The 24,711-nt window shown below is 37.6% G+C and overlaps 1 protein-coding gene across 1 annotated transcript in view; it reads left to right on the top strand.

Annotated features, from left to right (window-relative positions):
- Positions 1-24,711, top strand: part of LOC128658546 (dynein axonemal heavy chain 11-like) — a 1,692,686-nt gene that overhangs the window by 704,648 nt on the left and 963,327 nt on the right. Inside the window, 1 exon segment of the mRNA XM_053712841.1 lies at positions 3,133-3,259. Within this exon segment, the coding sequence (XP_053568816.1) occupies positions 3,133-3,259 (127 nt within the window).

Genomic DNA, 24,711 nt, shown 5'->3' with positions numbered 1-24,711 from the left:
GCTGGAATGAGGGCCGCACCTTCATGCGGACTTAGGGGCTGACTTTGGTTTCTTAAATGGCTTGGATTTATTACAATTTGAGGAAGGCTTCCAATTGGAAACAGATTCCTTGGGGGAAGGATTTTATTTTTGTTCCTTATTTTGACGAAAGGAACGAAAACGGTTAGAAGCCTTAGATTTGCCCTTAGGTTTTTTATCCTGAGGCAGAAAAACCCCTTTTCCTCCAGTAACAGTTGAAATAATAGAATCCAACTGAGAACCAAATAAATTATTACCTTTGAAAGAAAGAGATAATAATCTGGACTTAGTTGTCATTTCAGCATTCCAAGATTTAAGCCACAAAGCTCTTCTAGCTAAAATAGCTAAAGACATGGATCTAACATCAGTTTTGATAATATCAAAAATGGCATCACAAATAAAATGATTAGCACGTTGCAGTAAACTAACAATGCTAGATATGTCGGAATCCAATTCTTGTTTCGCTAAATTCTCCAACCAAAAAGTTGATGCAGCTGCAACATCAGCCAAAGAAATTGCAGGCCTGAGAAGATGACCTGAATATAAATAGGCTTTCCTTAGATAGGATTCAAGTTTCCTATCTAAACGATCTTTAAAAGAAGTACTGTCTTCCATAGGAATAGTGGTACTTTTAGCAAGAGTAGAAATAGCCCCATCAACTTTGGGGATTTTTTCCCAAAACTCTATAGAAATTGCTGGTAAAGGATACAATTTTTTAAACCTTGAAGAAGGAATAAAAGGAGTACCTGGCTTATTCCATTCCTTAGAAATCATATCAGAAATAGCATCAGGAATAGGAAAAACCTCTGGAGTAACCACAGGAGGTTTAAAAACAGCATTTAAATGCTTACTAGTCTTAATGTCAAGAGGACTAGCTTCCTCAATATCCAAAGTAATTAACACTTCTTTTAACAAAGAAAGAATATACTCTATTTTAAACAAATAAGTAGATTTGTCAGTGTCAATATCTGAGGAAGGATCTTCTGAATCAGATAGATCCTCATCAGAGGAGGATAAATCATTATGTTGCAGGTCATTTGAAATTTCATCAACTTTATGAGAAGTTTTAAAAGACCTTTAACATTTATTAGAAGGCGGAAATGCAGACAAAGCCTTCTGAATAGAATCAGTAACAAATTCTTTAAAATTCATAGGTATATCATGTACATTAGAAGTTGAAGGAACTGCAACTGGCAATGTACTATTGCTGATGGATACATTCTCTGCATGTAAAAGTTTATCATGACAACTATTACAAATGACATTCGGAGATATAATTTCCACAATCTTACAACAAATGCACTTAGCTTTGATAGAACCGATGTCAGGCAGCAACGTTTCAACACATACTTCTGAGGCAGGATCAGATTGAGACATCTTGCAAAATGTAAAAGAAAAAACAACATATAAAGCAAAATGATTAATTTCCTTATATGACAGTTTCAGGAATGGGAAAAAAATCCAAACAGCATAGCCCTCTGACATAGAGAAGGCAAGAGGCAAACAGCAATGGGGTATAAAACTACTGAAAAATTTGGCGCCAAGTATGACACACAACATGAGAGAAAAATTTTTTGGTGCCAACAACATCCGGAAATGACACACTTGCGTTACTAACGACGCAACCGTGTGCAAGACTTCCGCGTCAACTATGACGCCGCAAGTGACAAACTTGCGTCAACGGACGTACTTTTCGCGCCAAAAAATTATTGCGCCAAGAATGACGCAATAAAGTCTAGCATTTGGCGCACCCGCGGGCCTAATGCTGCCCGCAATTTGAAAGAGTAAAAAGTAGTCAATTTGAAAAAAGACTAAACCTCAGGTAAGAAAAAAATATTTCTTAATATGTTTAATTTCCCAAATATGAAACTGACAGTCTGCACAAGGAAATACATGAACCTGACTCATGGCAAATATAAGTACAATACATATATTTAGAACTTTATATAAATGCATAAAGTGCCAGACTATAGCTGGGGTATCTTAAGTAATAAAAAACATACTTACCAAAAGACACCAATCCACATATAGCAGATAGCCAAACCAGTACAGAAACAGTTATCAGTAGAGGTAATGGTATATGAGAGTATATCGTCGATCTGAAAAGGGAGGTAGGAGATGAATCTCTACGACCGATAACAGAGAACCTATGAAATAGATCCCGTTAGGGAAATCATTGCATTCAATAGGTGATACTCCCTTCACATCCCTCTGACATTCGCTGTACTCTGAGAGGAATCGGGCTTCAAAATGCTGAGAAGCGCATATCAACGTAGAAATCTTTAGCACAAACTTGCTTCACCACCTCCATAGGAGGCAAAGTTTGTAAAACTGAATTGTGGGTGTGGTGAGGGGTGTATTTATAGGCATTTTTAGGTTTGGGAAACTTTGCCCCTCCTAGTAGCATTGTATATCCCATACATCACTAGCTCATGGACTCTTGCCAATTACATGAAAGAAATAATAGTTATTATGGGTCTGCCTACATTAATAGTGCATGTCATTGAAGCTTAATATCTGGGAGATAGTCTTTCCTTTTAGCCATCCTCATCTCTAGAGTGGATTAGTGCTGCAGAAGTTGCCAGCACAGGATACCTGTTGTTGGTCTGGTACTCATTGATGATGCTACAATGAGAATGATGTATGTGGCCTACCTCATCATATGCCACTACTGCTTATGCTGAGGGATATTGCAGATACCAAAGCATCCAGCTAAGGGGTATTAAGGCTTATACATGGGAGTAAAGCTGAACCCAATACAACCTCTTGGTTAGAAAATGTTTACTTGCACATGGTACCTTCTCATTTAATGGGAATATATAGAAGGCTTTTTACACCAAAATAAAATAATGTATAAAGGAGAGCTGAATCATTTATCCACCAAACTAGAAGAAACTTACTTGTTTAGTAAATGCAAAAATTCTGTATTAAAGGAATACAAAAATATCTTAAAATGCTAAATGTTTGTAAAGTCCATGGTTTTTAGATTAGAAATTCAAAATACATTTCCACAAAATGCAAGATATTTGTAAAAAAAAACAGGCATTTCAGAATTATGTTATCATTTACAAATATATTATCATCAAATTGTAACAGTGTGTTTTTTTGTTACAGGCTTACGTTATGTGAAAAATCTTTATCTGATTATTTAGAAGCCAAACGCCTTAAATTTCCACGATTTTATTTTGTTTCTTCTATGGATTTGCTAGAAATAATATCTAGAGGAACTCAACCTAAACAGGTAATTAGTGCAATGGTTGCCGTATAATTTTGTGAAAAAATCTGAAACTTGCCAAGCGATTTTTAATACACCCAACTCTATGATGAAGCTATCTCACTAGTTTCCTTTGAGGAAAGGATCCCTTGCAGTATATGAACTGAAGGTATTTATGTGCAGTGTGATAGGAGCGCCTAAAGGTAGATTCCTGCTGCTAAAAAAAGTTCTTCCCTCAAAGAGAACTAAATGGTGGATAAGAAGAAAAAATGGGGTTTATTTAGCAGCGCTAAAAAAAGCTAGGAAATGATGATACCAATCTAATTTATGTTTTATACAATCTAGTTTATTTAAAAATTCTTATAACACATAAAAACAACAGCAAATGCTTTTCCTAATTAATAAAGGGACGTCTCCCTTATACAACACTTATAAAAACAGACTAGAACCATATAATCCTAGAATTCCTTTATACCTGGAATTCTAGGATTATATGGTTCTAGTCTGTTTTTATAAGTGTTGTATAAGGGAGACGTCCCTTTATTAATTAGGAAAAGCATTTGCTGTTGTTTTTATGTGTTATAAGAATTTTTAAATAAACTAGATTGTATAAAACATAAATTAGATTGGTATCATCATTTCCTAGCTTTTTTTAGCACTGCTAAATAAACCCCATTTTTTCTTAGTATATGAACTGAACACATAACAAATAAACAGCTAGATTACGAGTTTTGAGCACTATAGGGATTATTTCAACTCCCTATAGCGCTGCTATTACAAGTTTTAAAAAAGCAGGCTTGTGCGGGCGATATTATTGCGTCGAGCTCCATACCGCACCAAAAACAAGTGCTGCTTTGACGTGCTCGTGCACGATTTCCCCATAGACATCAATAGGGAGAGCCGGCAAAAAAGGCCTTACATCTGTGATTGCAGAAAGAAAAGCTCCGTAACGCAGCCCCATTGATGTCTATGGGGAAATAAAAAGTTATGTTTAAACCTATAACCCTAACATAAACCCCAAGTCTAAACACCCCTAATCTGCCGCCCTTAACATCGTCGCCACCTACATACAGTTATTAACCCCTAATTTGCCGCCCTTAACATCGCTGCCACCTACATTACAGTTATTAACCCCTAATCTGGCGCCCCCAACATCGCCGCCCCTACCTACACTTATTAACCCCTAATCTGCCGCCCCCAATGTTGCTGCCACTATACTAAATTTATTAACCACTAAACCTCTGGCCTCCAAAATCACTATCACTAACACTAAATAAATATATTAACCCCTAAACCTAACCCTAACATAACCCTAAGCATAACCCTAACCCTAACGTAAGCCTAAATCTAACCCTAACCCTCAAACCCCATAACTTAAATATAATTAAAATAAAGCTAAATAAACCTTACAATTATTACCTAAATAATTCCTATTTAAAAATAAATACATACTTACCTGTAAAATAAAACCTAAGATAGCTACAATATTACTAATAGTTATATTGTATCTATCTTAGGTTTTATTTTTTATTTCACAGGTAAGTTTGTATTTATTTTAACTAGGTAGACTAGTTAGTAAATAGTTATTAACTATTTACTAACTACCTAGTTAAAATGAATACAAAGTTACCTGTAAAATAAAACCTAACCTGCCTTACACTAAAAACTAACATTACAATAAAATAAAATAAATTAAATTATTTAAATACAATTTTCTAAATTACAAAAAAAAACAAAAACACTAAATTACAAAAAATAAAAAATGAAATGATCAAAAATAAAAATGAATTACTCCTAATCTAATTGCCCTTTTAAGGACCATTGGTAGTTTATTGTAGGCTAGGATTTTTTTTATTTTGGGGGGGGGGGGGGCTTTTTTATTTTGATAGGGCTATTAGATTAGGAGTAATTCGTTTTTATTTTTGATAATTTCATTTTTTATTTTTTGTAATTTAGTGTTGTTTTTTTTTGTAATTTGAAAAATTGTATTTTAATAATTTAATTTATTTTATTTTATTGTAATGTTAGTTTTTAGTGTAAGGCAGGTTAGGTTTTATTTTACAGGTAACTTTGTATTTATTTTAACTAGGTAGTTAGTAAATAGTTAATAACTATTTACTAACTAGTCTACCTAGTTAAAATAAATACAAACTAACCTGTGAAATAAAAATAATACTTAAGATAGATACAATAAAACTATTAGTAATATTGTAGCTAGCTTAGGTTTTATTTTACAGGTAAGTATGTATTTAGTTTTAAATAGGAATTATTTAGTTAATAATTGTAGGTTTTATTTAGCTCTATTTTAATTATATTAAAGTTAGGGGGTGTTAGGGTTAGGTTTAGGGGTTAATGTATTTATTTAGAGTTAGTGATGTGGTAGGTCAGAGGTTTAGGGGTTAATAATTTATTATAGTATATCTTGAGTTGTGGGGGGCTTGCGGTTTAGTGGTTAATAGGTTTATTATAGTGGCTGTGTGGGCGGACAGCAGATTAGGGGTTAATAATCTTTAAATAGTGTTTGCGATGCGGGAGGGCGGTGGTTTAGGGGTTAATCGGTTTATTATAGTGGCGACGATGTCGGGGAGCGGCAGAATAGGGGTTAATAATTTTTTTAGTGGTGGCGATGTCCTGAGCGGCAGATTAGGGGTTAATCATTTTATTTTAGTGTTTGCGATGCAGGAGGGCCTCGGTTTAGGGGTTAATAGGTAGTTTATGGGTGTTAGTGTACTTTTTAACACTTTAGTTATGAGTTTTATGGTACAGCTTTGTAGCATAAAACTTATAACTACTGACTTTAGATGGCGGTACTGATCTTGTCAGTATAGGGTGTACCACTCACTTTTTGGCCTCTCAGGCAAACTCGTAATACCGGCGCTATGGGAGTCCCATTGAAAATGACTTTTTTTAAAGTGCAGTACTGACGTTGCGTGACAGCCTAAAAGGTGTGAGGTACACCTATACCTACAAGACTTGTAATAGCAGTGTTAGGGAAAAAGCAGTGTTATGGGCCATAACGCTGCTTTTTCACTCATAACACCAAACTCGTAATCTAGCTGAATGTTTTAAACATCATCCTTGTTTCCTGTTAATTACCCTTTATTCCATTACTACTATAATGCTTATAACAATTGAATTAAGATACTGATTGATATTGCTTGGGGTTGAGTGGAAACTCTCACCTAGATTACGAGTTTTGCGTTATGAAGGGGTGCGGTGCTAACGAGCAGTTTATGCTAACCACTCACTTACAGACAGCGCTGGTGTTACGGGTTTTTACAAACCCGTTGTTAACCGCAAAAAAGTGAGCGAAGAGCAAAATTTAGCTCCATATCTCACCTTAATACTAGCGCTGCTTACGTTAGCGGTGAGCTGGTAAAACATGCTTGTGCACAATTTCCCCATAGGGATCAATGGGGGAGAGCTGGCTGAAAAAAAACCTAACACCTGCAAAAAAGCAACGTAAAGCTCCTAACGCAGCCCCATTGATTTCTATGGGGAAATACATTTTATGTCTACACTAACACCCTAACATGAACCCCGAGTCTAAACACCCCTAATATTACACTTATTAATCCCTAATCTGCCGCCCCTGACATCGCCGACACCTGCATTATATTATTAACCCCTAATCTGCCGCTCCGGACACCGCCGCCACCTACATTATAGTTATGAACCCCTAATCTGCTGCCCCCAACATCGTCAAACCCTACATTATATTTATTTACTGCCCCCAATGTCGCCGCAACCTACCTACATTTATTAACCCCTAAACTGCCACCCACAACATAGCCACCACTATAATACAGTCATTAACCTCTAAACCTAATTCTAACCCTAACCCCCCTAACTTAAATATAACTACAATAAATCTAAATAAAATTATTACAATTACCTAAATAATTCCTATTTAAAACTAAATACTTACCTATAAAATAAACCCTAAACTAGCTACAATATAACTAATAGTTACATTGTAGCTATCTTATGGTTTATTTTTATTTTACAGGCAAGTTTGTATTTATTTTAACTAGGTAGAATAGTTATTAAATAGTTATTAACTATTTAATAAATACCTAGTTAAAATAAAGAAAAATTTACCTGTAAAATAAAACCTAACCTAAGTTACACTAACACCTAACACTACACTACAATTAACCCCTTAACGACATGCGTTGTACAGGGTACGTCTTGCACAAACTGGTCTTTAAAGACCAGCGACGTACCCTGTATGATGTTGGGGATTAAAGCGGCTGAAAGCGATTCTGATCGCTTCCAGCCGCTTTACGGTTATTGCAGTGATGCCTCGATATCGAGGCATCCTGCAATAACATTTTTCCCCCATCCGATGCAGAGAGAGCCACTCTGTGGCCCTCTCTGCACCGGCATCGATGGCCGCAATCATTAGTGGGTGGGAGGCGGGTGGATGGCCAGACTGAAGAGAGAGGGGGGCGGGATCAGGGGCGGGGTTGTTGGGGGCACGCACTGGGGCGCTCGCGTGCACGGGGGTGGCGGACGGGCGCGTGCACGGGGAGGGAGCGGGTGGGAACCGCTACACTACAGAAAAATGTGGATCAATAAGTGGGAGAAAGGGGAGGGAACAACACAAAATGATAATTGTAAGGGATCTGGGAGGGGGTGGTGGTTGGTCTATGGCGGGGGAAGCTACACTACAGAAAAAAAAAAGGCATTTTATTCTAAACTGGGTACTGGCAGACAGCTGCCAGTACCCAAGGTGGCTCCCAGTAAGGTAGAGGGGGAGGGTTAGAGAGCTGTTTGGGGGGGATCAGGGAGGTTGGGGGCTAAGGGGGGATCCTACACAGCAACATATGTAAATATGCTATACAATTTTTTTTTTTAAATATACCTTTTATTTTAGTACTGGCAGACTTTCTGCCAGTACTTAAGATGGCGGGGACAATTGTGGGATGGGGGAGGGAAGAGAGCTGTTTGGGAGGGATCCTAAGGTGTGATATTTCAGGTGGGAGGCTGATGTCCACGCTAAAGCTAAAATTAACCCTGCAAGCTCCCTACAAGCTACCTAATTAACCCCTGCACTGCTGGGCATAATACATGTGTGGTGCGCAGCGGTATTTAGCGGCCTTATAATTACCAAAAAGCAACGCCAAAGCCATATATGTCTGTTATTTCTGAACAAAGGGGATCCCAGAGAAGCATTTACAATCATTTATGCCATACTTGCAAAAGTTGTTTGTAAATAATTTCAGTGAGAAACCTAAAATTGTGAAAATTTTTAAGTTTTTTTTTTATTTGATCGCATTTAGCGGTGAAATGGAAGCATGAAATATACCAAGATGGGCCTAGATCAATACTTGGGGTTGTCTACTACACTACACTAAAGCCAAAATTAACTCTAGACGCTCCCTACATGCTCCCTAATTAACCCTTTCACTGCTTGACATAATACACGTGTGATGCGCGGTGGCATTTAGCGGCCTTCTAATTACCAAAAAGCAACGCCAAAGTCATATATGTCTGCTATTTCTGAACAAAGGGGATCCCAGAGAATCATTTACAACCATTTATGCCATAATTGCACAAGTTGTTTGTAAATAATTTCAGTGAGAAACCTAAAGTTTGTGAAAATATTTGTCAAAAAGTGAACATTTTTTTTTATATGATCGCATTTGGCGGTGAAAAGGTGGCATGAAATATACCAAAATGGGCCTAGATCAATACTTTGGGTTGTCTTCTAAAATAAAATATATACATGTCAAGGGAGATTCAGGGATTCCTGAAAGATATCAGTGTCCCAATGTAACTAGCGCTAATTTTGAAAAAAAAGTGGTTTGGAAATAGCAAAGTGCTACTTGTATTTATTGCCCTATAACTTGCAAAAAAAGCAAAGAACGTTTAAACATTGGGTATTTCTAAACTCAAAAATGGTATATAATATGTGTGGGTACAGTAAATGAGTAATAGGAAAATTACAGCTAAACCCAAACACAGCAGAAATGTAAAAATAGCCCTGGTCCTTCAGGGAAAGAAATTGAAAAATGGCCTTGTCCTTAAGGGGTTAAATAAATTAACTAAATTAAATACAATTAATTACAATTAAATAAAATTATCTAAAGTACGAAAAAAAAACCACTTAATTACAGAAAATAATAAAATAAACTAATTACACCTACTCTAAACCCCCTAACAAAATAAAAAAGCCCCCCAAAATAAAAAAAAGCCCTACCCTACACTAAATTACAAATAGCCCTTAAAAGGGCCTTTTGCGGGGCATTTCCCTAAAGTAATTAGCTCTTTTACCTGTAAAACAAAAGTACAAATACCCCCCCAACATTTAAACCCACCACCCACACAATCAACCCTACTCTAAAACCCACCCAATCACCCCTTAAAAAAACCTAACACTAACCCCTTGAAGATCACCCTACCGTGAGTCGTCTTCACCCAACCGCGCAGAAGTGGTCCTCCAGGCGGGCAGAAGTCTTCATCCAAGCCGGGCAGAAGTCTCCATCCAGACGGCATCTTCTATCTTCATCCATCCGGCGCGGAGGGGGTCCATCTTAAAGGCAAAGAAACGTTTAAACATTGGGTCCATCTTAGTGTTTTTTTAAGGGGGGATTGGGTGGGTTTTAGAGTAGGGTTGGTTGTGTGGGTGGTGGGTTTTAATGTTGGGGGGTATTTGTACTTTTGTTTTACAGGTAAAAGAGCTGATTACTTTGGGGCAATGCCCTGCAAAAGGCCCTTTTAAGGGCTATTTGTAATTTAGTGTAGGGTAGGGCTTTTTTTTATTTTGGGGGGCTTTTTTATTTTGTTAAGGGGATTAGAGTAGGCTTAATTATTTTAAAAATCTTGTAATTATTTTATTATTTTCTGTAATTTAGTGTTTGTTTTTTTTCGTACTTTTGATCATTTTATTTAATTGTAATTAATTGTATTTAATTTAGTTAATTTATTTAATTATAGTGTAGTGTTAGGTGTTAGTGTAACTTAGGTTAGGTTTTATTTTACAGGTAAATTTGTCTTTATTTTAACTAGGTATTTATTAAATAGTTAATAACTATTTAATAACTATTCTACTTAGTTATAATAAATACAAAGTTGCCTGTAAAATAGAAATAAACCCTAAGATAGCTACAATGTAACTATTCATTAAATTGTAGCTAGTTTAGGGTTTATTTTATAGGTAAGTATTTAGTTTTAAATAGGAATTATTTAGGTAATTGTAGTAATTTTATTTAGATTTTTTATAATTATATTTAAGTTAGGGGGTGTTAGTGTTAGGGTTAGATACATTTAATTTTATTTAGATTTTTTTAATTATATTTAAGTTAGAGGGTGTTAGTGTTAGGGTTAGATACATTTAATTTTATTTAGATTTTTTTAATTATATTTAAGTTAGGGGGTGTTAGGTTTAGGGGTTAATACATTTAATATAGTGGTGGCGGCGTTGTGGGCGGCAGATTAGAGGTTAATAAATGTAGGTAGGTGTCGGCGATGTTAGGGCCGGCAGATTAGGGGTTAATAATATTTAGCTAGTGTTTGCGATGCAGGAGTGCAGCGGTTAAGGGGTTAATATATTTATTATAGTGGTGGCGATGTCCGGTTCTGCAGATTAGTGTTTGCGATGTGGGGGGGCCTCGGTTTAGGGGTTAATAGGTAGTTTATCTTTCATTTCATCAGATAGAGAATACAATTTAAAAGAAAAAGTTTCCAATTTTTATTATCAAATTGGCTTCATGTTATTCTATGTTGACGAGATACCTAGGTAGGAAGCGTGCACATGCTTGAAGCACTACATGACAGGGAATAGTGTGGCCGTCTTGTGCTATTGCTAATGTATATCATTGTGGCAAAACTGCTTCCATATAATGCTGCAGACACGTGCACACTCCTTAACTTTCCTTCCTGCTTTTCAACAAAAGTTAACAAAGAAAATTGATAATAAAAGTAAATTGGAAAGTTGTTTACAATTGCATGTTCTGTCTGAATCATGTAAGAAAACATTTGGGTTTTATATCCCTTTAAGAATGTACTAGTCAGCAGCATTGTGATAATGTGTTATATATATATTGTATAGCTTAAGCTAAACTAGTAAAACATTTCAGTGTGATAATGTGTTTATATATACTATATGTATATATATATATATATATATATATATATATATATATACAGTATATTGTATAGCTTAAGCTAAACTAGTAAAACATTTCAGTGTGATAATGTGTTTATATATACTATATGTATATATATATATATATATATATATATATATATATATATATATATATATATATATATATATATATATACAGTATATTGTATAGCTTAAGCTAAACTAGTAAAACATTTCAGATGTAATTTAACCTAGAGAGGACTAGTAACATTCTTTCCCCTGACTGGCACACATAGTGATTCTGCTACTCTTGTCCGTGCAGGTTACTGCCTGTGAATCTGTACTATTCTATTTGCAATGTTCTCCCCGCTCTGTATCTAACAAACACCACCAGCAGTGACCCATAGCTTCTCTGAGTGAAACTGTGAGCAGGGGGGTTAAACACCTGTCATTAGTCCCTATGTCTGGTCGTCACCTCGTGCCTGGTATTGAATGTGCTAAACTGGGCAGAGCTGAAAGCAGTCATGCTGTGAGAGACAAGAGGAGTGAAAGACTTCAGTTACCAAGAGCTTCAATGGAGTTTAAATAAAAGCTAATTTTTCTCCCTAACTGCTGTAGACTAAAGTCTCTTTTTTGTTCCCTTAAGCGCCCCTTGGGCCTGCAGTGCTGGCTACCCAGCTTAAAGCTACCTGACAATGGTGTGGAGAGAGCAATATTTAATTTGTTATTTACAATTGACATGGCCTTAACAGGCATCTGATTCACTTTGATCTCTGGAGAGGCTGGCGGAACACAGAGACATAGATTGGCGGTCAGGGTTGATAATACATTTAATGCAGTATTTGTGATTCCCATAGTGCTATATCATAAGACATAGTATCATAAGATTATTGCTTATACAATAGTTTGCAATACTTTCTCTAAATAAATAATCAATTGTATGCAGCACTTACCAAAGCCACACCATAACCTGCTCTGGGAGAACGAAGAACACCAGATGTGTCATAGAAAAGCTGAACATAGGACAAGTGCACATCATGTCACATGCCCAAATAAACTAGGTGACATAGCAGTGGCTAGGAAGCAGCCTGCAAGTCGTTCTCCCTGCCATCAGTTCTACTGTCACATAACATGATTTGCTTCAGCTTCCAATCTAGAGTCAGTTTACCTTTCATGCAGAGGCACACTTACTATTTCTTTCAAAGTGATCTCATCCTTGGACATGCTGTGCCCCTTCCAACACAGTCACATATATGTTTAGTAACATTTATCCCCAGTGGAAGAAAATATTATTCTTAACCAATGAATGTTGGCATGTACTTCAAAAGTGTGCCTTACAAGTATAATACAATAAATAATTTAAAGAACGTTCTCCTAATTAAATAAAAATGATATGATTATTTGCCTATTGCGCCACAGCCTTGTACTAAACTATCTCTAGCAATAAAGTGTCATTCCATGGTGGGGGCAGGAGGTGACAGCTACTTATGACAATAACATGGGGCAGATACACAGATAAGAGGTCCCATTCTCTGAAACAATAACAGACAGCTCAATATAGATATGCAGATATACTCCCCAAATCATCAAGACCACAAATATTACTGCTCATGTCAACTCTGTTTAAGTTTGTTTTTAAGTATTGTGGATGTGCAAATCAAATCAAAATAACTATGTTAAAGATTTATATTGCAACAATAACTGCTCATCTTTTCACTTAAATAGCAGGTCAAAATTCAAAAAGATTGGTTCAGCATATTTTGGTTAGGGTAATTATTGCCCTGACTTTTTACATTGAAAAGTAGCATTTTTTTTAACAGTTAATAAATCCATAAATATTCAACAAGCTTACTTAAAATTGTATTTTTTTTGTAGTCACCAAACAGTGCTTACAAATCTACCAATATTCTAAGACATTAGTTTAGTCCTTCAAAAGGTATAAGTACCTTATACCAGTGATTTTCATCCTTTTTTTTTTGCTGTGGCACACTTTTTTTACATAAAAAATCCTGTGGCACACCACCATCCCGAAATTTAAAAAAATCACACATTGTAGCCTAATATAGCATATATATATATATATATATATATATATATATATATATATATATATATATATATATATATATATATATATATATATATATACACACACATACATATATACACACCTACTGTATGTATTGTGCTGTGATGCCATGCCTCCTACAAACTATACGTGACATATTGACATTCATTCACAAACAATCATGATTGTCTGTGAATGAATGTCAATATGTCATGGTTGTAAATGATGCCTGCCTGTCTGCCTGATGAGCCTGTCACATACCTCTCAATATTTCAAAATTTGAAAGAGGGACACCCCTGCACTGGGAGTAAAAAACAAGCAAAATTTTAAAAATATGTCCCACTGTTGTCAGTCTGCCGCGGCACACCTGAGGATCTCTCACGGCACACTGGTTGAAAAACACTGACTTATACTATAGCTGCACAGTTTCAATAGCAATGCCAGCATGGAAATAAATAAAGTAAAGTCCTATCCACGTAGAAGAATGTTATATTATTATATGATATAACATATTATTAAATTATGTGAAGGTAGGGAAGTTTCATTTTCGGAATGTATGTGCTTTTTAAATTGTATTCAAGACTTAAAATCTGACATTTTTGCCAGTTCTAAGGTTTTTATTTGGGTACTGTTTGTGCAGTGAGGGGGTGTGTCTGTAGTGACAGTGCTGAGTGTACATTGATGGTGCAGATTGAACATAGTGACAGCTAGTGTGCTATGTTTGAAGTGAAAATTTGGGTGTTGTATGTGTAGTCACAATTAAAGGGACATTAAACCCCAAAAATGGCTTTCATTATTAAGATAGAGAATACAATTTTTAAAAAGTTTCCAATTTACTTCTATTATCAAAAATGTTTCATTCTCATGTTATTCTTTGTTAAAGAGATACCTAGGTAGGTATCGTGCACATGCCTGAAGCACTACAGGGCAGGAAATAGTGCTGCCATCTAGTGGTACTGCTAATGTATAACATTGTTGCAAAACTACTGCTATATAGTGCTGCAGACACGTGCACACTCTTGAGCTTACATTTTTGCTTTTCAAATAAGTATAACAAGAAAATGAAGAAAATATGATAATAGAAGTAAATTAGAAAGTTGTTTAAAATTTTATGCTCTATCTAAATCATGAAAGAAAAAAAAAAATGGGTTTTTACGTCCCTTTAAGGTGCTGTGTTTGCTGGGATGGTATCTTTTGTGCAGTGACAGCATAGTTGGTGTGTGTGCAGTAGGGGAACAAGGGTGTTGTGTGTGCAGTGAGAAAAAGAGTGTTGTGTGTGCAGTGAGAACAAGAGTGTTGTGTGTGCAGTGAGAACAAGAGTGTTGTGTGTGCAGTGAGGATGAGAGGGTTGTGTATGCAGTGAGAACGAGAGTGTTGTGTGTGCAATGAGAACAAGAATGTTGTGTGTGCAGTGAGAACAAAAGAGTTGTGTGTGCAGTGAGAACAAGAGCATTGTGTGTGCAGTGAGGATGCGAGGGAAGTGTATGCAGTGAGAACAAAAGTGTTGTGTGTGTAGTCAGGATGAGAGTGTTGTGTGTGCAGTGAGGATGAGAGGGTTGTGTATGCAGTGAGAACAAGAGTGTTGTGTGTGCCATGAGATCAAGAGTGTTGTGTTTGCAGTGAGGATGAGAGGGTTGTGTATGCAGTGAGAACGAGAGTGTTGTGTGTGCAGTGAGAACAAGAGTGTTGTGTGTGCAGTGAAGATGAGAGGGTTGTGTATGCAGTAAGAATGAGAGTGTTGTGTGTGCAGTGAGAACAAGTGTTGTGTGTGCAGTGAGAACAAGAGTGTTGTGTGTGCAGTGAGAACAAGAGGGTTGTGTGAGTAGCTTGTATAGTGACAGTGAAAGTGCAGTGTGCGCAGTAATGATGAGGTGCTGTGTGTGCAGTGAAAGTGTTCTGTATGCAGCTTTTATAGTGATAATGAAGGTGCTGTGTATAGTGACAATGAGGTGCTGTGTGTGCAGTGAGAGAGTGTTATGTGTGCAGCTTGTACAGTGACAGTGAAAGTGCTGTGTTTACAGTAATTATGAGGTGCTGTGTGTGCAGTTAAAGTGTTGTGTGTGCAGCTTGTACAGTGATAATGAAGGTGCTGTGTGTGCAGTGAGAATGAAGTGCTATGTGGTTGTACAATGACAGTGAAGGTGCTGTGTATAGTGACAATAAGGTGCTGTGTGTGCAGTGAGAGTGTTGTACATTGATAGTGCAGGTGCTGTGTGTAGTGACAAAGAGGTGATGTGTGTGCAGTGAGAATGTTGTGTGTACAGCTTGTACAGAGACAGTGAAGGTGCTGTGTGTAGTGACAATGAGGTGCTGTGTGTGGAGTGAGAGTGTTTTACAGTCATAGTGAAGGTGCTATAGTAACAAGATAGTAGGTAAAATAGTACTAATGGTAAGTACCTATAGGTGCTAAATATTTTTGTAATCAACATGCATCTGTTAGGGGGGCAAAATAGCACTAAGACTCATAGAAAAATGATAAAACATCAAAAAATCCCAGCCACTGAGTCTTAGAATCAAGAAGTTTTTATTCTTCAACAAAGGATATGATCAAATTGATCTTTCACAAAATGTAATCATAAGGTACCATCAGGTGTAGGTTCACTCAGATCCACACATACCCCATCCACCAAACACATCCGTATCCAACCCTTACCAGAAAAGAAAAAAACAAACATCAAAATAAACATCAGAAGAATAAATGAAAAGAGTGTATTATCACTCCCAGGGCGTCCCCAGGGAGTGAATTTTGACACCACCCACTAAGGACCTAATAGGATTGAGAACCATGAAGAGTGTCCACTGGATCCGTAACTCTGTAATATTATATGGACAAAAAGTGTCTCGTACTGTTGTGGAAACTCCTCAAACAAGAATGTCTCGTATGTTATAAAACTTCCAACTGTAACAATGTGTATCTGTTTGAAACCATCAGCAATTATCTTCTTGCTACTATGTGAAGGTGGTTACAGGAAACATAACTTGTTACAGTATTTGTAATCCATCACAGTGAATGCTGGTGACGACTATCGTGACAAATCTTGTAATTATAAGAGTATTATGGTTCAAATGTCCCTTAAACCTGGCGTGCTACTGGCCATAAACTGTGTCGCGGGGAGCTGCAAACGTACTGTCGGCCCAAACACACACACTCTTCACACTTCACTCACGGTAACGTGCACTGTATCTTCCTTGTAATGCCTTTATTGCAGAGGATACAATACATTCCACATTTTCCTTTTTACCCAAACTGTGAGTATCTCATACCCTCATGGCAGTTCATGGCCTTTAATGTGTTGTAAATCAAGCAGATGCTTAAACAGCCGTGTTACCTCCTTCAGCATATGTGTGCATCTATCGGTAGTACCGTGAGACTCTCTGTCTTCAGTGTGGTTCTGTGGGCCCCCCCAGTGTAAGAATCTGGTCTCACCTCGCAATTGCTGTGGCTCAGATAGCACGATATCCAGGTGTCTGTGGTGGCGTCTCCTCGTTCCGACGCGCGTTTCGGGACTCCGCCCCTTTCTCAAGGAATTTACAGGTAATGGGGTGACAGCTACTTATGACAATAACATGGGGCAGATACACAGATAAGAGGTCCCATTCTCTGAAACAATAACAGACAGCTCAATATAGATATGCAGATATACTCCCCAAATCATCAAGACCACAAATATTACTGCTCATGTCAACTCTGTTTAAGTTTGTTTTTAAGTATTGTGGATGTGCAAATCAAATCAAAATAACTATGTTAAAGATTTATATTGCAACAATAACTGCTCATCTTTTCACTTAAATAGCAGGTCAAAATTCAAAAAGATTGGTTCAGCATATTTTGGTTAGGGTAATTATTGCCCTGACTTTTTACATTGAAAAGTAGCATTTTTTTTAACAGTTAATAAATCCATAAATATTCAACAAGCTTACTTAAAATTGTATTTTTTTTGTAGTCACCAAACAGTGCTTACAAATCTACCAATATTCTAAGACATTAGTTTAGTCCTTCAAAAGGTATAAGTACCTTATACCAGTGATTTTCATCCTTTTTTTTTTTGCTGTGGCACACTTTTTTTACATAAAAAATCCTGTGGCACACCACCATCCCGAAATTTAAAAAAATCACACATTGTAGCCTAATATAGCATATATATATATATATATATATATATATATATATATATATATATATATATATATATATATATATATATATATATATATATATACACACACACATACATATATACACACCTACTGTATGTATTGTGCTGTGATGCCATGCCTCCTACAAACTATACGTGACATATTGACATTCATTCACAAACAATCATGATTGTCTGTGAATGAATGTCAATATGTCATGGTTGTAAATGATGCCTGCCTGTCTGCCTGATGAGCCTGTCACATACCTCTCAATATTTCAAAATTTGAAAGAGGGACACCCCTGCACTGGGAGTAAAAAACAAGCAAAATTTTAAAAATATGTCCCACTGTTGTCAGTCTGCCGCGGCACACCTGAGGATCTCTCACGGCACACTGGTTGAAAAACACTGACTTATACTATAGCTGCACAGTTTCAATAGCAATGCCAGCATGGAAATAAATAAAGTAAAGTCCTATCCACGTAGAAGAATGTTATATTATTATATGATATAACATATTATTAAATTATGTGAAGGTAGGGAAGTTTCATTTTCGGAATGTATGTGCTTTTTAAATTGTATTCAAGACTTAAAATCTGACATTTTTGCCAGTTCTAAGGTTTTTATTTGGGTACTGTTTGTGCAGTGAGGGGGTGTATCTGTAGTGACAGTGCTGAGTGTACATTGATGGTGCAGATTGAACATAGTGACAGCTAGTGTGCTATGTTTGAAGTGAAAATTTGGGTGTTGTATGTGTAGTCACAATTAAAGGGACATTAAACCCCAAAAATGGCTTTCATTATTAAGATAGAGAATACAATTTTTAAAAAGTTTCCAATTTACTTCTATTATCAAAAATGTTTCATTCTCATGTTATTCTTTGTTAAAGAGATACCTAGGTAGGTATCGTGCACATGCCTGAAGCACTACAGGGCAGGAAATAGTGCTGCCATCTAGTGGTACTGCTAATGTATAACATTGTTGCAAAACTACTGCTATATAGTGCTGCAGACACGTGCACACTCTTGAGCTTACATTTTTGCTTTTCAAATAAGTATAACAAGAAAATGAAGAAAATATGATAATAGAAGTAAATTAGAAAGTTGTTTATAATTTTATGCTCTATCTAAATCATGAAAGAAAAAAAAAATGGGTTTTTACGTCCCTTTAAGGTGCTGTGTTTGCTGGGATGGTATCTTTTGTGCAGTGACAGCATAGTTGGTGTGTGTGCAGTAGGGGAACAAGGGTGTTGTGTGTGCAGTGAGAAAAAGAGTGTTGTGTGTGCAGTGAGAACAAGAGTGTTGTGTGTGCAGTGAGAACAAGAGTGTTGTGTGTGCAGTGAGGATGAGAGGGTTGTGTATGCAGTGAGAACGAGAGTGTTGTGTGTGCAATGAGAACAAGAATGTTGTGTGTGCAGTGAGAACAAAAGAGTTGTGTGTGCAGTGAGAACAAGAGCATTGTGTGTGCAGTGAGGATGCGAGGGAAGTGTATGCAGTGAGAACAAAAGTGTTGTGTGTGTAGTCAGGATGAGAGTGTTGTGTGTGCAGTGAGGATGAGAGGGTTGTGTATGCAGTGAGAACAAGAGTGTTGTGTGTGCCATGAGATCAAGAGTGTTGTGTTTGCAGTGAGGATGAGAGGGTTGTGTATGCAGTGAGAACGAGAGTGTTGTGTGTGCAGTGAGAACAAGAGTGTTGTGTGTGCAGTGAAGATGAGAGGGTTGTGTATGCAGTAAGAATGAGAGTGTTGTGTGTGCAGTGAGAACAAGTGTTGTGTGTGCAGTGAGAACAAGAGTGTTGTGTGTGCAGTGAGAACAAGAGGGTTGTGTGAGTAGCTTGTATAGTGACAGTGAAAGTGCAGTGTGCGCAGTAATGATGAGGTGCTGTGTGTGCAGTGAAAGTGTTCTGTATGCAGCTTTTATAGTGATAATGAAGGTGCTGTGTATAGTGACAATGAGGTGCTGTGTGTGCAGTGAGAGAGTGTTATGTGTGCAGCTTGTACAGTGACAGTGAAAGTGCTGTGTTTACAGTAATTATGAGGTGCTGTGTGTGCAGTTAAAGTGTTGTGTGTGCAGCTTGTACAGTGATAATGAAGGTGCTGTGTGTGCAGTGAGAATGAAGTGCTATGTGGTTGTACAATGACAGTGAAGGTGCTGTGTATAGTGACAATAAGGTGCTGTGTGTGCAGTGAGAGTGTTGTACATTGATAGTGCAGGTACTGTGTGTAGTGACAAAGAGGTGATGTGTGTGCAGTGAGAATGTTGTGTGTACAGCTTGTACAGAGACAGTGAAGGTGCTGTGTGTAGTGACAATGAGGTGCTGTGTGTGGAGTGAGAGTGTTTTACAGTCATAGTGAAGGTGCTATAGTAACAAGATAGTAGGTAAAATAGTACTAATGGTAAGTACCTATAGGTGCTAAATATTTTTGTAATCAACATGCATCTGTTAGGGGGGCAAAATAGCACTAAGACTCATAGAAAAATGATAAAACATCAAAAAATCCCAGCCACTGAGTCTTAGAATCAAGAAGTTTTTATTCTTCAACAAAGGATATGATCAAATTGATCTTTCACAAAATGTAATCATAAGGTACCATCAGGTGTAGGTTCACTCAGATCCACACATACCCCATCCACCAAACACATCCGTATCCAACCCTTACCAGAAAAGAAAAAAACAAACATCAAAATAAACATCAGAAGAATAAATGAAAAGAGTGTATTATCACTCCCAGGGCGTCCCCAGGGAGTGAATTTTGACACCACCCACTAAGGACCTAATAGGATTGAGAACCATGAAGAGTGTCAACTGGATCCGTAACTCTGTAATATTATATGGACAAAAAGTGTCTCGTACTGTTGTGGAAACTCCTCAAACAAGAATGTCTCGTATGTTATAAAACTTCCAACTGTAACAATGTGTATCTGTTTGAAACCATCAGCAATTATCTTCTTGCTACTATGTGAAGGTGGTTACAGGAAACATAACTTGTTACAGTATTTGTAATCCATCACAGTGAATGCTGGTGACGACTATCGTGACAAATCTTGTAATTATAAGAGTATTATGGTTCAAATGTCCCTTAAACCTGGCGTGCTACTGGCCATAAACTGTGTCGCGGGGAGCTGCAAACGTACTGTCGGCCCAAACACACACACTCTTCACACTTCACTCACGGTAACGTGCACTGTATCTTCCTAGTAATGCCTTTATTGCAGAGGATACAATACATTCCACATTTTCCTTTTTACCCAAACTGTGAGTATCTCATACCCTCATGGCAGTTCATGGCCTTTAATGTGTTGTAAATCAAGCAGATGCTTAAACAGCCGTGTTACCTCCTTCAGCATATGTGTGCATCTATCGGTAGTACCGTGAGACTCTCTGTCTTCAGTGTGGTTCTGTGGGCCCCCCCAGTGTAAGAATCTGGTCTCACCTCGCAATTGCTGTGGCTCAGATAGCACGATATCCAGGTGTCTGTGGTGGCGTCTCCTCGTTCCGACGCGCGTTTCGGGACTCCGCCCCTTTCTCAAGGAATTTACAGGTAATGGGGTGGAGGTGTGATTAAAATAGAATCAAATGTAATCTTATTGGTTAATAGCATACACACCCCCACTCTAACGTCACATTCTGCATACGTATTTATGGAAATATGGCTTGGTTAAAAAACGAATGAATCTAAGACTCACGAATGGCTAGTGTACACTTCCGAGCAAGCGCTGAGCAATATCCAAAATATCGAAATAACAAAAGTACGCCAATGCACAGCATCTTCACAATGAAAAAGCAAAAGAGCAAAAAAGCAGGAAAGCTGTACGCTACGCATTTAGGGAGTTATCAATATATAGGCATTCTCGACTGTTTCCAAATACTATTTTGTACCTGTTGTCAACTATCGTAACTTGAACAGTACACTCCCTCACATTACTATTTTCATATAAGATAGGATTATTCAATGTCAGCGGTCCCTTTACGGGATACCCTATTTACATGTTAAATTCTAAAGACTAAACATGTTCCAAGGGTCTCAAGAAGAACTATTTCTAACCCTATTCAATGTTGGTTCTCGCAGTCATATTTTATATGACAACAAAGTCATACAGAAGGAACTACCCTTATGTAAACAATCCTACTTTCACATATATCCAGGATAGATAGTGAGTTCTATGCAAAGGGGACTGGATATCATATATCATATTTAATTATCGCAGGACTACCACGCCGTGGGACAAAACCATATACATTATTAGATCGTAATGTCCAGGAATCGCAATTATTTAAACCTTTGTCTACCTCTCTTCAATTATTTATCTCCTTGAGAGGGACACAGTCTTGAGAAAGCAATTCAACACTTAAGAAATGCGAAATGCTCAGATGAAATTTCCCCAGGATATGTCTCTATTGAGACCTTTGGGGACCATGGTATCCAATTGTTTGATCCATAGTGCCTCCTTACGGAATAGTATTTTCTGTCGGTCACCTCCTCTCCGTAAGGGGGAGACCCCATCAATAACTTGAAACCTTAATTGGCTCTTGTTGTGTGCCAATCGTGTAAAATGATGGGCCACGGGTGCATCCTCGTCATCCTTACCTATGGCTGATTTGTGCTGACGTATCCTATCACGGACCGTCTGTGTGGTCTCCCCTACATATGCCAGGCCACATGGGCATTTGATGACATATATCACATACTTGGAGTTACAGGAGAACCTACCATTGATCGGAATCCTTTTGCCTGATAGGGGATGGTTAATGTGATCCCCTTGTAACATCGAATGACACAGAGCACAATTCATACAGGGGAAGGAGCCTTTCTTATTGATTGTAATTGGTTTTCTCATGGTACCCCAATCAGCCCGTATCAGTTCATCTTTCAGGTTTTTATTTCTCCGAAAGGAGAATAGTGGAGTCTCATTAAAGATCTTACCCACATGTATATCCTCTCTTAGTAAGTGCCAGTGTTGTAAGATTATCCTTTTAAAGACCTTACTATGTGACCCAAAGTGACTCACAAAGGGCACCGAAATTTTTTTAGCTTCACGAGTAGTCTTCCTCAATAGGCTAGCCCTGTCAACGTTCAGTACTTTATTCATGTTTTCTTCCAGAATTTGCACTGGATATCCTCTGTCTAAAATTTTTTTAGACATTTCGTCCAATCTCTGTAGGCAAATTACTGGATCATCCACAATCCTTTTGGTCCGCAGAAGTTCGCCTAATGGAAGATTTTTGATCAGAGAGGGGGGATGGAAACTTTCATATCGTAAGGTATTATTCCGATCCGTTTCTTTAGAAAATAAATCACTTCTGAGTTTCTGATCTACAATTGAAATCATGGTGTCTAAGAAGCTTACCCTGGACTTACTTGCTTCCATAGTAAACTTAAGAGAAACATGTGCCAAATTAAGTTTTGATACAAATTGTGTCAGACCATCATCACTACCTGTCCAAACAAAGAAGACGTCATCTATGTAACGATACCAGCCTAAAATAAATTTCTTATAGTCTTCATCCTTATAGACCACATCCTCCTCAAACTTCCCTACAAATAAGTTCGCATAAGTAGGTGCTACATTTGAGCCCATAGCCGTTCCTTGTTTTTGGACGTAAAACGTATCTTCAAATAGAAAATTTTTTTCATACAAAATGATCTTAAAGAGATCTCTGATGAATCTTCTCTCACTCGGGGAAACAGTCGAGAATGCCTATATATTGATAACTCCCTAAATGCGTAGCGTACAGCTTTCCTGCTTTTTTGCTCTTTTGCTTTTTCATTGTGAAGATGCTGTGCATTGGCGTACTTTTGTTATTTCGATATTTTGGATATTGCTCAGCGCTTGCTCGGAAGTGTACACTAGCCATTCGTGAGTCTTAGATTCATTCGTTTTTTAACCAAGCCATATTTCCATAAATACGTATGCAGAATGTGACGTTAGAGTGGGGGTGTGTATGCTATTAACCAATAAGATTACATTTGATTCTATTTTAATCACACCTCCACCCCATTACCTGCAAATTCCTTGAGAAAGGGGCGGAGTCCCGAAACGTGCGTCGGAACGAGGAGACGCCACCACAGACACCTGGATATCGTGCTATCTGAGCCACAGCAATTGCGAGGTGAGACCAGATTCTTACACTGGGGGGGCCCACAGAACCACACTGAAGACAGAGAGTCTCACGGTACTACCAATAGATGCACACATATGCTGAAGGAGGTAACACGGCTGTTTAAGCATCTGCTTGATTTACAACACATTAAAGGCCATGAACTGCCATGAGGGTATGAGATACTCGCAGTTTGGGTAAAAAGGAAAATGTGGAATGTATTGTATCCTCTGCAATAAAGGCATTACAAGGAAGATATAGTGCACGTTACCGTGAGTGAAGTGTGAAGAGGGTGTGTGTTTGGGCCGACAGTACGTTTGCAGCTCCCCGCGACACAGTTTATGGCCAGTAGCACGCCAGGTTTAAGGGACATTTGAACCATAATACTCTTATAATTACAAGATTTGTCACGATAGTCGTCACCAGCATTCACTGTGATGGATTACAAATACTGTAACAAGTTATGTTTCCTGTAACCACCTTCACATAGTAGCAAGAAGATAATTGCTGATGGTTTCAAACAGATACACATTGTTACAGTTGGAAGTTTTATAACATACGAGACATTCTTGTTTGAGGAGTTTCCACAACAGTACGAGACACTTTTTGTCCATATAATATTACAGAGTTACGGATCCAGTGGACACTCTTCATGGTTCTCAATCCTATTAGGTCCTTAGTGGGTGGTGTCAAAATTCACTCCCTGGGGACGCCCTGGGAGTGATAATACACTCTTTTCATTTATTCTTCTGATGTTTATTTTGATGTTTGTTTTTTTCTTTTCTGGTAAGGGTTGGATACGGATGTGTTTGGTGGATGGGGTATGTGTGGATCTGAGTGAACCTACACCTGATGGTACCTTATGATTACATTTTGTGAAAGATCAATTTGATCATATCCTTTGTTGAAGAATAAAAACTTCTTGATTCTAAGACTCAGTGGCTGGGATTTTTTGATGTTTTATTATTATTATATAGTCTGTGACCGGACTTTATCCCGTGCCTGAGCGTACTAACTAGAAAGGGTGGTGCGGTCACACTTTATCGCTCATAGAAAAATGAGTTCCAAAGTCTGTAACAAAA

The sequence above is a fragment of the Bombina bombina genome, chromosome 1, assembly GCF_027579735.1.
Source record: "Bombina bombina isolate aBomBom1 chromosome 1, aBomBom1.pri, whole genome shotgun sequence".
Classification (NCBI taxonomy): Eukaryota; Metazoa; Chordata; class Amphibia; order Anura; family Bombinatoridae; genus Bombina; species Bombina bombina.
The sequence above is the reverse complement of the archived record's forward strand: the minus strand, read 5'-3'. Positions and strand labels throughout refer to the sequence as shown.